The sequence below is a fragment of the Mixophyes fleayi genome, chromosome 2 (assembly GCF_038048845.1).
Source record: "Mixophyes fleayi isolate aMixFle1 chromosome 2, aMixFle1.hap1, whole genome shotgun sequence".
Classification (NCBI taxonomy): domain Eukaryota; kingdom Metazoa; phylum Chordata; class Amphibia; order Anura; family Limnodynastidae; genus Mixophyes; species Mixophyes fleayi.
The window spans coordinates 333,711,481-333,729,544 of record NC_134403.1 but is presented as its reverse complement, the minus strand read 5'-3'; the positions used below and the strand labels follow the sequence as shown (position 1 = coordinate 333,729,544).

Sequence of the window (18,064 nt, the reverse complement as noted above, 5' to 3'; positions counted from 1 at the left end):
ATATCCCATTGTACTTTTTAATATTGATGTTACGTTTTGATACACTATGTGTGGTGCTTCTGTTTTTTGTTTTGCATTTGATGTATTGCACATGCAAATAAGTTTAAGGATGAGAAGAAGCCTACTATATATTATATTATTATTAATTGGTTTACTTGGTTTGCATTTTTTGCACATATCACACATTGGTTGTCACTAAGAGCCTATATTGCTAATTATCTTATATTTTTTTATTATACTTTGATTAAATCAGCAAAATATCTGTAAGAAGAAGGCCATTGAAAGGTTTTAAGCTTATCTATGTTATGTAAGGGTTTTAGAGTAGGAGACACCTGAGGATTTGTTTGAGATAATAAAGCAAACAAATAGTCAATAGGATTATAAGATAAGCAGATCAGAAAAAATTATAAAATATTATAAGCTTAGCAAACATGCATGCATCTTACAGATAATTACTTAAGGCTAGTAGATATATGTTTGAGAAAGAAAAGCTTAACTGATCATATCACACCACAATGACTTTGTAAAGTATAAGAAGTAAGTTAGTAGGATTCTGTAATGAGTTCTGTTCGCTCCATCAACCAACGTGTATGACTTTATGCTGATTTGATGCCTGTTACACTCTGCTGTTGCTATGCTCCTGAAAAAATAAAGCTTCATGCAAGATCTTATTTAATTTTCAAATTAATTTATGCTTTAATACAGTTGAAGTTTTCAATAACATGAATAAAATATTCTCTTCATTTGAGGAACTACAGCAACAATATCATGTAATCCATAATTGATTTTATAGATACGTACAACAGCGACATGCTGCATTTCTCCAGTGGGACACCGGTTGTCCAAATATAGCCATGTACCTGCTGAAATCTTTATTTTTTAAGTGACCCCACCAGAAACTGGATTGCTATTTTAAGATATGCCCCAAAAGTTCATCATAGTTCTTGTGTTATAAAGAAGGCATGTGGGTGACATTTCTAAAGAGGAGTGGAAGGGAATGCTGAAGCTACCTAAGATGGGCTCAAACTAGTACCCATGATAGATTTATCCAAACTTTTCAGCTACATCTAAATCCTTTACATTTGTTCAAAAGAGGAATGAGAGATTTCCCTGTGTCCCAAATGTAGGAGAGAGAAGAACACATCCTATGAACATAAATACAAGGATTGTGAGTTTGTCTTTCTGGTCATACCAATGCTCAATGTTAGATAAATCTTAATAATATTGTACTATAAATGCAAGCAGATCCATGTTTTTTATTTTATGCTTAATGAATGCATTTGAATATAAGAATTGATCTTATCTATGTTGGGTTACATTTTTCAACACAATACAAGAAAGATAGAAGTTTGTTTTTTTTTCACAAATTTTACAAAATTTTAACAAAAAAAGTATTGGGGGGGAAGGGCTGACAAATTTATTAAGGACTTCACATCTCTATTTGTGAGTAATAATCTAAATTTCAATAAAATTCTCTGATACAACCCTGACTTCTCCAAAGGTTAGCACACTATGGGAAAAGGTAACCATTATCCCCTGTCTGTTATTTCCACTTTCAGTTACTGCTATCCAAAAATAAATCTCTAATTTCACCCTATAATTTATATCTATGTATGCATCTGGTGCATCAGTCTCTGTTTATTCTCTAATTTAAAATGTTGAATTTACATGTATATTCTATAAATGATAAATTATGCAATGTTGCAGCTGGTCACCACTGCCTTAACTTGATTCCATTTGGTTAAAAAAATTAATTGAAGAATCATTATTTTTGCCCGGGAGGCCCTTGATCTCCATAGAATTGCTCCTGATTACCTTACCCTTTTGAATGCAACAAAGTCATGACATGCTACAACCCTAGGTTAACTGAATAAAGACAGAAGGGCAGGGTACAATAAGTGGCTCCGCAGGAGATCACTTTACAACAGTGTTTGTCAACATTTTTTAGACCATGTCTCACTTTTAATAAAAGTTAGCCACATGTTCCCCAAAAACTATAAATATACAAAATTCAAGCAATTCCTTATTTCTGTAACTGCTCACAAAGTAATATCAAATGTAAAAAAAAATGCACTTGAGCTAGACATGAAACATTACAATAGCATTTGCACCGTGCTTTCCCACTTTTGCTTTTAGAAGAGCCCATAGGAATATCCATACCAGTAATATTTATGTTAACCATATGACAGATAAAGCAAGTACCTAACTTCTTGTTTTCATTGTCCATAGGTAAGTTCTTATCTTTCAGCTCTGACAATAACCTCTGAGTTGTGGAACTAAATGTAATGTAGATTATTTCTGGAACTTGTAGTCACAGATCTACAAACCACCTCTCAGGCGAAGTACAAGGTGAAGGGTGGATTCTTTCTGGATGTTGTAGTCAGCAAGGCTGCGCCCATCCTCCAGCTGCTTCCCAGCAAAGATCAATCTTTGCTGATCTGGGGGAATGCCCTCTTTGTCTTGAATCTTACACTTCACATTCTCAATAGTGTCACAAGGTTCAACCTCGAATGTGATGCTCTTTCCAGTAAGAGTTTTCACAAAGATCTGCATACCACCTCTCAGACGGAGCACAAGATGAAGGGTGGATTCTTTCTGGATGTTGTAGTGACACAGAGTACGTCCATCTTCTAACTGCTTCCCAGCAAAGATTAATCTTTACTGATCAGGTGGAATTCCTTCTTTGTCTTGGATCTTACATTTAACATTGTCAATAGTGTCACTGGGCTCAACCTCAAGGGTGATGGTCTTTCCTGTGAGGGTTTTCACAAAGATCGGCATACTACCACGCAGATGAAGTATAAGAAAAAGGGTGGATTCTTCCTGGATGTTGTAGTCAGCAAGGCTGCGCCCATCTTCCAGCTGCTTCCCAGCAAAGATCAATCTTTGCTGATCTGGTGGAATGCCTTCTTTGTCTTGAATCTTCCTCTTCATACTCTCAATATTGTCACCAACTTCAACCTCCAAAGTGATTGTCTTTCCAGTAAGAGTTTTCACAAAGATCTGCATGATTGGCTGGAAAGCAAATGATCAGAGCTTAGTGAAAATACATATATTATTATTATTATTATTAATATTATTATTATTATTATTATTATTATTATTATCATAGATTTGTAAGGCGCCACAGTGCTCCACTATGCCAGACAGACAGGAAAGCAGGACATACATAAAACAGGGTCATACAAGGTATACAAATACAGACATTTAAACAAATGGTAGGCAGGGCCCTGATCATACATTGTAATTGGAGACGACACAGCTGAAACAAGGGGATTGGTGTAGCTCAGAGTAGAGATTGTGACAGTTCTTATGGTGCATTAGCGTGGGTAGTATAGGTAGAAGTAGGATAAGCTCTAATAAGTGGAAGGACTTTCAGAGAGTGGCTAAAGATTTGAAGTCTGTGGGAGAGACTAATCGGGCATGGTCAGGAATTCCATGAGGCTAGTGGCATAGAAAAAAACTTTTAGGCGGAGTATGAAGGAATTATTAGAGGCGAAGCGCAGTTCAGAGGTCGATCTAAGAGGGTGAGAGGTAGAGTATTTTGAGATGAGATTTGAGATGTATTAAGGGATAGTGTACAAGATGCTTGGACATTTTTGGGGTGGAACGAGGAGCATGAGAAAATAGTGGGAATTTGACAGAGCCCAGTGTTGGGTGAGATGTTGTCAGCAGCCATTGGAAGGACAAAGACAAAAAAGAGGACATGATTTGTAGGTGTGAGGTTTGTTTCTGCTAAAGTAGACCAGTGAGGGTGCAGGAAACAGAACAGTTCATGGGTGCAGACTAGCGAGGAGGGAAGTAGTTAAGGGAAATATTAATAGGGGAGGGAAAAATAGAATGCTGGAGAGAGGAGCGGAGTTGGTTAAAAGTTGTTAAAGTGAGTAGTTGAAAGAGAAAAAGTTAATTGAATGAGTTCATGGTGAAGTGATGTGAAAGATGTGGAACATACAGCCTTATTTACTGAAATGTGTTGTTCTTTTGACGTAAATTTTGTGCTAATTTGTTGAATTATATCTAAAAACATTGTCTAACTTATTGAATTCTTTAAAGTTCTTCATATTTTTATTTGTTTTTATTTTCTTTACTTTTATTATGTTATATTTTAGATATCTTTTATTGTTAATTGTATTATTATTATTATCATATTTTAATTTTTACTGTTATTTTTATCTGATTATTTTATATTATTCTACTCATCAATTCTTCATCCATTTCCTACCAATCAAAAGTTATATCTCAATTTTCTGTGACAGCTCTTTCCTCTGTTCTAATTTTTTCTTTATAACCATACTATGCTTACATTTTTTTACAAGCTGCACTCCTACATACAACTATCTTTCTCTCCTGACCTCTCCACTTGTCCACCACTACTACATAAACTTCACCCAGACACCGCACCCTGACACAACATCTTCCACTTCTCTCCCACTGATATATTCTTAATTTGATACTTCTTATGGCACCCAAACCATCTATCTTACACCGCTTTGTTAAAATTATCATAGACTATCTCTCTATTTGTCCTGTGTAAGGTATAGTCTAACACCTAGTATAGCATTGTATACATCATTGTTACGTTTTAGAATAGAGGTAACAGAACAAACCACAGTGGGGGACACAAGTTGTTCAATCAAAGGATACCAACAAGCATCCATTCTACCCAACAAGCAGCAGCAAGTTATGTATATACTTTTTAAATACTTTTTCTAGGCGGAGGACAATTGTGTATGCAGTGCACATACAGCACCACAAGAGCCAAGTGCAGAGGTCAATCACTCTACTGTGTTTCAAAAATCAGCTGTAACTTGAGAAATTAATTAATCTATCTAGCAAACCTGTGAGAAGTCAAATGTACCAGTGATCTGCTTGTATCCCAAGAGATATAGATAAACTAACAATGCTATTTAAATTTAACTATGAATCAGATCATGTAGCCAGTTCATTATAAAGTAATACAGTGTAAAACAACAAATACATTGTACTATCAACTTTAAATTTGTACCTTATTTTTCACCCAGGTGTAACAACCTCAGTCTTGTTCTGCTGAAGCTCAAGTGACTCCTGACACTGCAAACTGGCTGGCACAGCTTACAGCGAACATGTATATAGCCTCCTAAGTGACATCAAAAAGGAAAAAAAACAGTTCCTCTATACATATAACGAAGCCAACAGTTATTGCCCAATCAAGAATTCCAGATCACTATAATAAGCTTAATAACCTTAATGATAGGTTAGCAAACAGGGCATCGCCTAGTTATTAAATATTTCATACATTCATCCATCATTGTGAAAGAGTCTTTAAATAAAGTGCAAAAAGAATAGATGAAAGGTTACTGGAAGGTCAGTGCATATCATTTTATACAGTATACTCTGAACTCTATTTTAAAGACTGGGCTAACCATTAACTTATTGTTTCTAATATATAATTGTGTGGTATTTTTTATACCTCTTTAATAGCTCAGTTTAATAAATCTATATATTTTTAAGAAATATTAAGATTTTGTTATGCTTCCATTGTGATTGTTGTAGAGGGATTAGGTGTGCACTTAAGGGTGATTGTATTTTCACTGTGCTATAAATGTGTAAATTTAATGGAAACATTTTCCAAAGTAGCAGTGTTTCCAAACATTACAGTATATTTTAATTTAAATGTGTCTGAATAGTATCTGTCTGTTTACCAATATATAATTTGTAGTGACAGTGGAATATTAAGGACAGGATGTACACCTGCGTCAAACTTAAAATCAGGCTTGTGCGCTCAATGACGCATAAAAGCCTGAAGGAGAGTTCCAAGGGACAAGTGTGGGGATGTGCAGTCATGATTTATCACTACTCGACCCCCTGCTGCTCAATAACACGATTCGTGGCATCGGGCTGAACACTGAAAGTTTACATACGCCAGGAAATCATAGCTGCTCACGTCACAACTTCCCACAGTACAATGCACCTAAAAAATGGTGACCATTGTGGATACCATTGACATTTAGTCCTGTGTAGACTGCCTTTTACTCCCTTCCATACTTCCCATCGTCCCCTTTTTCTGTATAGCACGCCATTCACCACTCTTAGTAAGTTAAAATTAAGCTTTCATCCATATGGTCATTGTGTTAGGTCAGTATGAGCTAACCCATTTGCCTGTTGTTTACATGGAATTAAGTGTTAGTCATGCCAGTAAATTTAGTTTTGTTTGTAGGTGCGGTGCTGACTCTGTCCTGAGTGTTTGAGTTCATACGAAATATGAATATATAATTATAATCCTGAAGCCATTGTACTTGTTTTGCAACCTGAGCAAGTAATTATTAAATTGTCACTAAACAGACAAGTTTATCTAATATGAAATACATTATTCTAACAGTCAAAAATATATGTAAAATTTTCCATGCACTAAGTGAGATATTTGATATTGCTATAATACAAGAAACCAAGGACTGGTGGTTCTATAGAGTGAGAATAATCAAAGCCAATGAGAACTGTCTCAAACCTATTCAACTTTCTTGATTATTGTTTATTTGGTTCTAAAATACGAGAAATTGGGGAGAATTTTTAGAACTGTTTCCAATACTGAGAGTGGTCTTCTGTCTGGCGAATGTTTGGACAGATTTTTTTCTATTAGACAGAGGACAAAATCCTTTCAACAAAGACAGAATTCAACCATTTTCAATTGGCTGTGGTTGCAATTGTTGCAAAACGTATAGGAAAACCGGTTAAAATGCTATAGATAACTATATATATTTCCTCATAACTTCATTAGTTAATTCCTATCAGAAAACCTAAAGGATAATTCCACCTTTATTGAAGCCCCTCCTTATTCAAACATGCCTCCACATATCACTAACCCCTGGGATCTTCCCCTATTTTCTGAATCAGGGGGCCAGTGACAATACAACTATACCAAGCTCGGATAAACTAGCAGGGAGAATACCCTCCCCCCATAGGGCAAACAAATGAAAGAATTAACATGTACATTAATCCTATCGCCAGTTTATATATATATATATATATATATATATATATAAACACTAATCTACTGTCAATCTCCACCGACCCTTGAGAAAGTCCAGAGGACTAAATTCGTTGGGCCACACATATATTGTTGCATTGAATACATTCATTGTGCAGAAGTGAGTCGTTACCTACAGGTTTCCACTGGGATTGCCAATTGCCAATTGTTTATTATTCTCTCACCTACAGAACACAGTTCTTTTATTAGTTTTCAATATCTGTTCTTTCTCAATATAAATGTGTCTGTTGAATAATAGACACCTGTTGAGAATTATTATTATTTATTTAGATCTCTGTATGAACTGTATTTTAGGTTGTTTGATATAGATCCCACTGTGTTTTCTTGTCACATTTGATATATTTCCTTTGAATAAATATTAATTTTATATTTACATTATATTTACATTAATCCTTTGCTGTGGTTATTGATATAATCAGGTATGGGAATTACCAACATACCCCCCTCCGTGTTATACCCAAGCCTAAATACAACCGGCTACACTATTCCAGGGTAACAAGACCCTAATTACCAGGAGCTGCATACAGATGTAAGTATTATCCATCTATTTTCACCATATCAACATATATGTAAATCAATCTAATACATGGTATTTTTGTTGAGGGACACTGATCTCAAAAAATTAAGAACTATATCCAACGCCAGCTACCCAACATTGTATATTGTGATTGATCGATCCAGATCTGGCAAGATTGCATGTTTAAGATTTAATACAGCAAACATTATTTATTACAAGAAAGTTTATTGCTTATATATAATAGCAGAAAAAAGATGTCCTAGAAGAACATAAATACAAGGATTGTGAGTTTGTCTTTCTGGTCATACCAGTGGTCAATGTTAGACAAATCTTAATAATATTGTACTATAAGTGCAAGCAGATCCACATTTTTTATTTTATGCTAAATGAATGCATTTGAATATAACAATTGATCTTATATATGTTGGGTTACATTTTTCAACACAATACATGAAAGATAAAAGGTTTTTATTTTTTATTTTTTTCACAAATTTTACAACATTTTAACAAGAAAAGTATTGGGGGAAAGGGCTAACAAATATATTCAGGACTTCACATCTCTATTTGTGAGTAATAATCTAACTTTCAATAAAATTCTCCGATACAACCCTGACCTCTCCAAAGGTTAGCACACTATGGGAAAGGGTAACCATTATCCCCTGTCTGTTATTTCCACTTTCAGTTACTGCTATCCAAAAATAAATCTCTAATTTCACCCTATAATTTATATCTGTGTATGCATCTGGTGCATCAGTCTCTGTTTATTCTCTAATTTAAAATATTGAATTTACATGTATATTCTATAAATGATAAATTATACAATGTTGCAGCTGGTCACCACTGCCTTAACTTGATTCCATTTGGTCTAAAAAATTAATTGAAGAATCATTATTTTTGCCCGGGAGGCTCTTGATCTCCATAGAATTGCTCCTGATTACCTTATAATTTTGAATGCAACAAAGTCATGACATGCTACAACCCTAGGTTAACTGAATAAGGTCAGAAGGACAGGGTACAATAAGCGGCTGCGCAGGAGATTACTTTAAAACAGTGTTTGCCAACCTTTTTTATACCATGTCTCACTTTTAATAAAAGTTAGCCACATGTTCCCCAAAGACTATAAATATAAAAAGTCAAGCAATTCCTTACATCTGTAACTGTTCACAAAGTAATATCAAATGTAAAAATAGATGCAGTTGCGCTAGACATGGAACATTACAATTACATTTGCACTGTGCTTTCCCACTTTTGCTTTTAGAAGAGCCCATAGGAATAACTATACCAGTATAATATATGTTAACCATATGACAGATAAAGCAAGTACCTAACTTCTTGTTTACATTGTCCATAGGTAAGTTCTTATCTTTCAGCTCTGACAATAACCTCTGAGTTGTGGAACTAAATGTAATGTAGATTATTTCTGGAACTTATAGTCACAGATCTACAAACCACCTCTCAGGCGAAGTACAAGGTGAAGGGTGGATTCTTTTTGGATGTTGTAGTCAGCAAGGCTGCGCCCATCTTCCAGCTGCTTTCCAGCAAAGATCAATCTCTGCTGATCTGGTGGAATGCCCTCTTTGTCTTGAATCTTACACTTCACATTCTCAATAGTGTCACAAGGTTCAACTTCCAAAGTGATGGTCTTTCCAGTAAGAGTTTTGACAAAGATCTGCATACCACCTCTCAGACGGAGCACAAGGTGAAGGGTGGATTCTTTCTGGATGTTGTAGTCACACAGAGTACGTCCATCTTCTAACTGCTTCCCAGCAAAGATTAATCTTTGCTGATCAGGTGGAATTCCTTCTTTGTCTTGGATCTTACATTTAACATTGTCAATAGTGTCACTGGGTTCAACCTCAAGGGTGATGGTCTTTCCTGTGAGGGTTTTCACAAAGATCTGCATACCACCTCTCAGGCGAAGCACAAGGTGAAGGGTGGATTCTTTCTGGATGTTGTAGTCAGCAAGGCTGCGCCCATCTTCCAGCTGCTTCCCAGCAAAGATCAATCTTTGCTGATCTGGGGGAATGCCTTCTTTGTCTTGAATCTTACACTTCACATTCTCAATAGTGTCACAAGGTTCAACCTCCAAAGTGATTGTCTTTCCAGTAAGAGTTTTGACAAATATCTGCATACCACCTCTCAGACGAAGCACAAGGTGAAGGGTGGATTCTTTCTGGATGTTGTAGTCACAGAGAGTGCGTCCATCTTCTAACTGCTTCCCAGCAAAGATCAATCTTTGCTGATCAGGTGGAATTCCTTCTTTGTCTTGGATCTTACATTTAACGTTGTCAATAGTGTCACTGGGCTCAACCTCAAGGGTGATGGTCTTGCCTGTGAGGGTTTTCACAAAGATCTGCATACCACCTCTCAGACGAAGCACAAGATGAAGGGTGGATTCTTTCTGGATGTTGTAGTCAGCAAGGCTGCGCCCATCTTCCAGCTGCTTCCCAGCAAAAATCAATCTTTGCTGATCTGGGGGAATGCCTTCTTTGTCTTGAATCTTACACTTCACATTCTCAATAGTGTCACAAGCTTCAACCTCCAAAGTGATTGTCTTGCCAGTAAGAGTTTTGACAAAGATCTGCATACCACCTCTCAGACGAAGCACAAGATGGAGGGTGGATTCTTTCTGGATGTTATAGTCACAGAGAGTACGTCCATCTTCTAACTGCTTCCCAGCAAAGATTAATCTTTGCTGATCAGGTGGAATTCCTTCTTTGTCTTGGATCTTACATTTAACATTGTCAATAGTGTCACTGGGCTCAACCTCAAGGGTGATGGTCTTTCCTGTGAGGGTTTTCACAAAGATCTGCATACCACCTCTCAGACGAAGCACTAGGTGGAGGGTGGATTCTTTCTGGATGTTGTAGTCAGCAAGGCTGCGCCCATCTTCCAGCTGCTTCCCAGCAAAGATCAATCTTTGCTGATCTGGTGGAATGCCCTCTTTGTCTTGAATCTTACACTTCACATTCTCAATAGTGTCACAAGATTCAACCTCCAAAGTGATTGTCTTTCCAGTAAGAGTTTTGACAAATATCTGCATACCACCTCTCAGACGAAGCACAAGGTGAAGGGTGGATTCTTTCTGGATGTTGTAGTCACAGAGAGTGCGTCCATCTTCTAACTGCTTCCCAGCAAAGATTAATCTTTGCTGATCAGGTGGAATTCCTTCTTTGTCTTGGATCTTACATTTAACATTGTCAATAGTGTCACTGGGCTCAACTTCAAGGGTGATGGTCTTTCCTGTGAGGGTTTTCACAAAGATCTGCATACCACCTCTCAGGCGAAGTACAAGGTGAAGGGTGGATTCTTTCTGGATGTTGTAGTCAGCAAGGCTGCGCCCATCTTCCAGCTGCTTCCCAGCAAAGATCAATCTTTGCTGATCTGGGGGAATGCCCTCTTTGTCTTGAATCTTACACTTCACATTCTCAATAGTGTCACAAGATTCAACCTCCAAAGTGATTGTCTTTCCAGTAAGAGTTTTCACAAAGATCTGCATACCACCTCTCAGACGGAGCACAAGGTGGAGGGTGGATTCTTTCTGGATATTGTAGTCACAGAGAGTGCGTCCATCTTCTAACTGCTTCCCAGCAAAGATTAATCTTTGCTGATCAGGTGGAATTCCTTCTTTGTCTTGGATCTTACATTTAACATTGTCAATAGTGTCACTGGGCTCAACCTCAAGGGTGATGGTCTTGCCTGTGAGGGTTTTTACAAAGATCTGCATACCACCTCTCAGGCGAAGCACAAGGTGAAGGGTGGATTCTTTTTGGATGTTGTAGTCAGCAAGGCTGCGCCCATCTTCCAGCTGCTTCCCAGCAAAGATCAATCTTTGCTGATCTGGTGGAATGCCCTCTTTGTCTTGAATCTTACACTTCACATTCTCAATAGTGTCACAAGGTTCAACCTCCAAAGTGATTGTCTTTCCAGTAAGAGTTTTGACAAAGATCTGCATGATTGGCTGGAAAGCAAATGATCAGAGCTTAGTGAAAATACATATATTATTATTATTATTATTATTATTATTATTATTATTATTATTACTATTATTATTACCATAGATTTGTAAGGTGCCACAGTGCTACACTAAGCCAGACAGACAGGAAAGCAGGACTTATACAAAACAGAGTCATACAAGGTATACAAATGAAATACAGACAGTTAAACAAAGGGTAGGCAGGGCCCTGATCATGATGGCTTACATTATAGTTGGAGAGGACACAGCTGAAACAAGGGGATTGGTGTAGCTCAGAGTAGAGATTGTGGCAGTTCTTATGGTGCATTAGTGTGGGAAGTATAGGTTGAAGTAGGATAAGCTCTAATTAAGAGAAAGGCTTTCAGAGACTGGCTAAAGATTTGAAGTCTGTGGGAGAGACTAAGGAATTCCATGAGGTTAGTGGCATGGAAGAAAACTTTTAGGAGGAGTATGAGGGGATTATTAGAGGCAAGGCGCAGGTCAGTGGTAGATCTAAGAGGGTGATTACTTTGAGATGAGATTTGAGATGTATTAAGGGATAGTGTATAAGATGCATGGACATTTTTGGGTTGGAACGAGGTGCATAAGAAAATAGTAGGAATTTGACAGAGCCCAGTGTTGGGTGAGATGTTGTCAGCAGCCATTGGAAGGACAAAGACAAGAAAGAGGACATACAAGCATGATTTGTAGTTGTGAGGTTTGTTTCTGCTAAAGTAGACTAGTGAGGGTGCAGGAAACAGAACAGTTCACGGGTGCAGACTAGCAAGGAGGGAAGTAGTTAAGGGAAATAGTAATAGGGGAGGGAGAAATAGAATGCTGGAGAGAGGAGCGGAGTTGGAGAAAAGTGTTGTGAAGTGAGTAGTTGAAAGAGAAAAAGTTAATTGAATAAGTTCATGGTGAAGTGCTGTGAGCGATGTGGAACATACAGCCTTATTTACTGAAATGTGTTGTTCTTTTGATGTACATTTTGTGCTAATTTGTTGAATTATATCTAAAAACATTGTCTAACTTATTAATTTCTTTAAAGTTTTTCATATTTTTATTTGTTTTTATTTTCTTTACTTTTTTGTGTTATATTTTAGATATATTTTATTCTTAATTGTAGTATTTTATTATTATTATATTTTAAATTTTACTGTTATTTTTATCTGTTTTTTTAATATAATTCTACTCATCAATTCTTCATCCATTTCCAACCAATCAAAAGTTATACCTCAAGTTTCTGTGACAGCTCTTCCCTCTGTTCTACTTTTTTCTTTATAACCATACTATGCTTACATTTTTTTACAAGCTACACCCCTACATACAACTATCTTTCTCTCCTGACCTCTCCACTTGTCCACCACTGCTACATAAACTTCACCCAGACACCGCACCCTGACACAACATCTTCCACTTCTCTCCCACTGATATATTCTTAATTTGATACTTCTTATGCCACCCAAACCATCTATCTTACACCGCTTTGTTAAAATTATCATAGACTATCTCTCTATTTGTCCTGTGTAAGGCATAGTCTAACACCTAACAGAGGCAACAGAACCAACCACCCAAGACTCCTCCACAGTGGATGACACAAGTTGTTCAATCAAAGGATAACAAAAAGCATCCATTCCACTCAAAAAGCAGCAGCGAGTTATGTATATACTTTTTAAATACTTTTTCTAGGTGGAGGACAATTGTGTATGCAGTACACATACAGCACCACAAGATCGAAGTGGGAAAGTCAATCACTCTACTGTGTTTCGAAAATCCGCTGTAACTTGAGAAATTAATTAATCTATCTAGCAAATCTGTGAGAAGTCAAAGGTACCAGTGATCTGCTTGTATCCCAAGACATATAGATAAACTAACAATGCTATTTAAATTTAACTATGAATCAGATCATGTAGCCAGTTCATTATAAAGTAATACAGTGTAATAAAACGAATACATTGGACTATCAACTTTAAATTCATACCTTATTTTTCACCCAGGTGTGACAACTGAAGTCTTGTTCTGCTGAAGCTCAAGTGCCTCCTGACACTGCAAACTGGCTGGCACAGCTTACAGCGAACATGTACATAGACTCCTGAGTGACGTCAAAAAGGAAACAAACCAGTTCCTATACATATAACGAAGCCAACAGTTATTGCCCAATCAAGAATTCCATATCACTATATTAAGCTTAATAACCTTAATGATAGGTTAGCAAACAGGGCATCGCCTAGTTATTAAATCTTTCATACATTCTTGCATCATTGTGAAAGAGTCCTTAAAGTGCAAAAAGAATAGATGAAAGGTTACTGTATGGTCAGTGCATATTATTTTATGCAGTGCTATCCATTAACTTATTGTTTCTAATATATAATTGTGTGGTGTTTTTTATACCTCTTTAATAGCTCAGTTTAATAAATCTATATATTTTTAAGAAATATTAAGATTTTGTTATGCTTCCATTGTGATTGTAGTAGAGGGATTAGGTGTGCACTTAAGGTTGATTGTATTTTCACTGTTATAAATGTGTAAATTTAATGGAAACATTTTCCAAAGTAGCAGTATTTCCAAACATTACAGTATATTTTATTTTAATTGTGTCTGAATAGTATCTGTCTGTTTACCAATATATAATTTGTAGTGACAGTGGAATATTAGGGACAGGATGTACACCTGCGTCCAACTTAAAATCAGGCTTGTGTGCTCAATGGCGCATAAAAGGCTGGAGGAGAGTTCCAAGGGACAAGTGTGGGGATGTGCAGTCACGATTTATCACTACCCGACCCCCTGCTGCTCAATAACCCTATTCGTGGCATCAGGATGAACACTGAAAGCTCACGTACGCCAGGAAATCATAGCTGCTCACGTTACAACTTACTACAGTACAATGCACCTAAAAACCGGTGACAATTGTGGATACCATTGACATCTAGTCCTGTGTAGACTGCCTTTTACTCCCTTCCATACTTTCCATCGTTCCCTTTTTCTGTATTGCATGCCATTCACCACTATTACATTACATTAAGCTTTCATCCATATGGTCATTGTGTTAGGTCAGTATGAATGAACTAACCCATTTGCCTGCTGTTTACGTGGAATTAAGTGTTAGTCATGCCAGTAAATTTAGTTTTGTTTGTAGGTGCGGCGCTGACTCTGTCCTGAGTGTTTGAGTTCATACGAAATATGAATATATAATTATAATCCTGAAGCCATTGTACTTGTTTTGCAACCTGTGCAAGTAATTATTAAAGTGTCATTAAACAGACAAGTTTATCTAATATGAAATACATTATTCTAACAGCCAAAAATATATGTAAAATTTGCCATGCACTAAGTGAGATATTTGATATTGCTATAATACAAGAAACCAAGGAGTGGGGGTTCTATAAAGTGAGAATTATCAAAGCCAATGAGAACTGTCTCAAACCTGCTCAACTTTCTTGATTTTTTTTATTTGTTTCTAAAATGTGAGAAATTGGGGAGAATTTTTGAACTGTTTCCAGTACCGAGAGTGGTCTTCTGAATGGTGAATATTTGGACAGATTTTTTTCTATTAGACAGAGGAAAAAATCCTTTTAACAAAGACAGAATTTAACCATTTTCAATTGGCTGTGGCTGCAATTGTTGCAAAAAGTATAGGAATACTTGTTGGAATGCTATTTTCAGATAACTATATATATTACCTCATAACTTCATTACATAATTCCTATCAGAAAACTTAAAGGATAATTCCACCTTTATTAAAGCCCCTCCTTATTCAAACATGCCACCACATATCACAAACCCCTGGGATCTCCCCTATTTTCTGAATCTGGAAACTAGTGACAATACAACTATACCAAGCTCGGATTAACTAGCAGGGAGAATACCCTCCCCCCCATAGGGCAAACAAATGAAAGAATTAACGTGTACACTAATCCCATCGCAAGTTTCTTATTTATTTATATCACTGTATGAACTGTATTTTAGATTGTTTGATATAGATCTCTTTGTGTTTTCTCGTCACATGTGATATATTTTAGATTCTTTGAATAAATATTAATTTTATATTTACATTATATTTACATTAATCCTTTGCTGCGGTTATTGATATAATCAGTCTGGGAATTACCAACATTCCTCCCTCCCTGTCATACCCAAGCCTAAATACAACCAGCTACCCTATTCCAGGGTGACAAGACCCTAATTACCAGGAGCCGCATACAGATGTAAGTATTATCCATCTATTTTCACAATATCAATATATATGTAAATCAATCTAATACATGGTATTTTTGTTGAGGGACACTGATCTCCAAAAATTAAGAACTATATCAAATGTCAGCTACCCACAAACCAAAGACTCAACTTCATCAGAATACCTAACCCCTAATGGGAAGAGAACATACTAAATCCAAATGAGAACAAGGTGACACCAGAAAGGCACAACTCGGATACTTATGGACTACTGAGAATTTAAAGGTGCAGAACTATCCAGGAGAGATTATTTGTCCAATAGGAACCCCAGACAACAAATGATCTTCTTCTTCTTTCTTCTTTCTTCTTCTCGTAGATTTGTAAGGCGCCACAATGCTCTGCAGCGCGGTACAGTAGGGAGAACAGTACATACATAAAACATACAAGGTAGGCAAAATAAATGCACACATGAAAAAAAGGGTATGAAGGACAATGCTCATTAGAAAGCTTGCATTCTAAGTGGAAGAGGGCACAGCTGAAACAAGAGGAGCAAATGTGGCTCAGAGTTGAGTTTGGGATAGTTGTGAGGGTGCATTAGTGTGAATAGTATTATAGGGGATAAGATCACCTCTGAAAAAGAGATGGGTTTTTTAAAGAGCGCCTAAAGATTTGAAGGCTGTGGGAAAGTTTGATTAGGCGTAGTAGAGAGCTCCATAAGCGGGGAGCAGCACAGAAGGAGTCTTGTAGGAAGGAGTGGACACCACATCAGGACTATTTTGGACTTCAGGACACAATTTTGAACAGTACGAACCAATTACGTCCTCTTGCACACAAATCTGAACATGGTTATTACAGATAAGATTTTTTTATTCCAATTTTTAGTCCAATATTGTATATAAATTTTTAAATGACTTGATTGTTGTTTGTTTTTAGTATTCTAAAATAATTTAGAAGGTTGTTATTGCAACTGAAATAGTGATGGCGTGCAGTCCTTTTCCCTTTTTTATTATAGTACTTGCTCTAAATCATACTGGTGGACACAGGAAAATAATTTTACTCTGGGATTACTGATGTAACTTAAAGGGCCTTTGGCATTTTCACTCAGTGAAACCAATATTTATCGGAATGTAGCTGATCAATTCATTAGTGCCTTATGAAGTGATAATGGTTCCCATTGTTTCTACTTTCCTCTGTCTTCTCTCATTCCAGCCATACCACAACAGCTTTAGCTGCACAAAAATGTATAAAGAGCTATGTATACAATGCCTACATGTTACTCAGCACTTTACAGAGAATGTTGACTCATTCTCATCAGTTGCTACCCCAATGGAATTTACAGTCAGTATTCCCTAGTAACACACAGTAGGGTTAATTTTGTCAGAAGCCAATTAACCTACCAGTATGTCTTTAGAACGTGGGAAGAAATCAGAGCACCTGGAAAAACTCACACAAACATGGAGAGAACATACAGACTCCACACAGATAGGGCACTGGTCGGAAATGGACCCATGACTGTGAAGCTGCAGCGCTAACTACTGTGCCACCGTGGGGGCCAATTACCAATGGGTGCTTTAAGTTTGGCATCTGATAATGACTTCCACACCAGCAGCTACAAATGCTAGATTTTATGAATCAATTGTTTCCCATGCCCCTTAGATTGCAAGTACACTTGTGCAGGGTCAGCTTTACCTAGAGTTTCATGTGATTGTATGAAATTTGTTTATATTATGATCCCCCAATTTAGAGCACTGCATAATATGTCAGCTTTTTATAAATAAAGAATAATAATTATAATAGTAATACATTTAAATAGGCTGCATTGTCATGAATATTGTTTGAGCCACAAAAAAGCTGCCTCCAATGTTTGTGTTAGAATCACTAGGTGGAGTTGGTGATACCTGCCAGCAGTTGGCGCTACTGAGTACTGAGGCGCGGAGTCTAACATGCCACTGGTTTTCACCAGGAACCCCCGCAAGGAGGTATGGACTTTGCTGCAAGGGACGTGCAGGTCGCGGCCCTCAGTATCAGTCAGCTGGCGAGGTAACAATTGAGGCAGCGGTGACAGCCCACCAGGATGCAGGATGGAAGAGTAGTCAGCAAGCCGGGTCAAAACCAGTGGAACGGATATAGCCAAATCAGAAGCAGGAGAATGGTCAGGAAGCCGGGTCAATACCAAATATCAGTCTAAGCCAGAATCACGAACCAAAGTAGAAGTTAGGAACAAGCCTGTGTCAGAATCCAATAAGCAGCAAAACAGCAACAAACGCTGGAGCAAGGCTGAAGACCAAATACTCTGGCAAGCAAATGGCCTCAGTGAGTTCCTTGAATAGAGGGGAGAGATCCCTGATAGGTGCCTGAAAATCGGCGGGGGAACCGCAACCAATCACTGACAAGT

The 18,064-nt window shown here is 37.2% G+C and overlaps 1 protein-coding gene across 1 annotated transcript; it reads right to left on the bottom strand.

The window, feature by feature from the left end:
• Window positions 1-1,236: 1,236 nt before the first annotated feature.
• LOC142139387 (polyubiquitin-C-like) lies at window positions 1,237-13,608 on the bottom strand. Its single transcript, XM_075196954.1, is given in 3 exon segments — window positions 1,237-3,010; window positions 8,990-11,502; window positions 13,478-13,608. Coding segments are annotated over 2 exon segments (3,198 nt in total). The 5' UTR covers window positions 11,497-11,502; window positions 13,478-13,608; the 3' UTR covers window positions 1,237-2,319.
• Window positions 13,609-18,064: the final 4,456 nt, after the last annotated feature.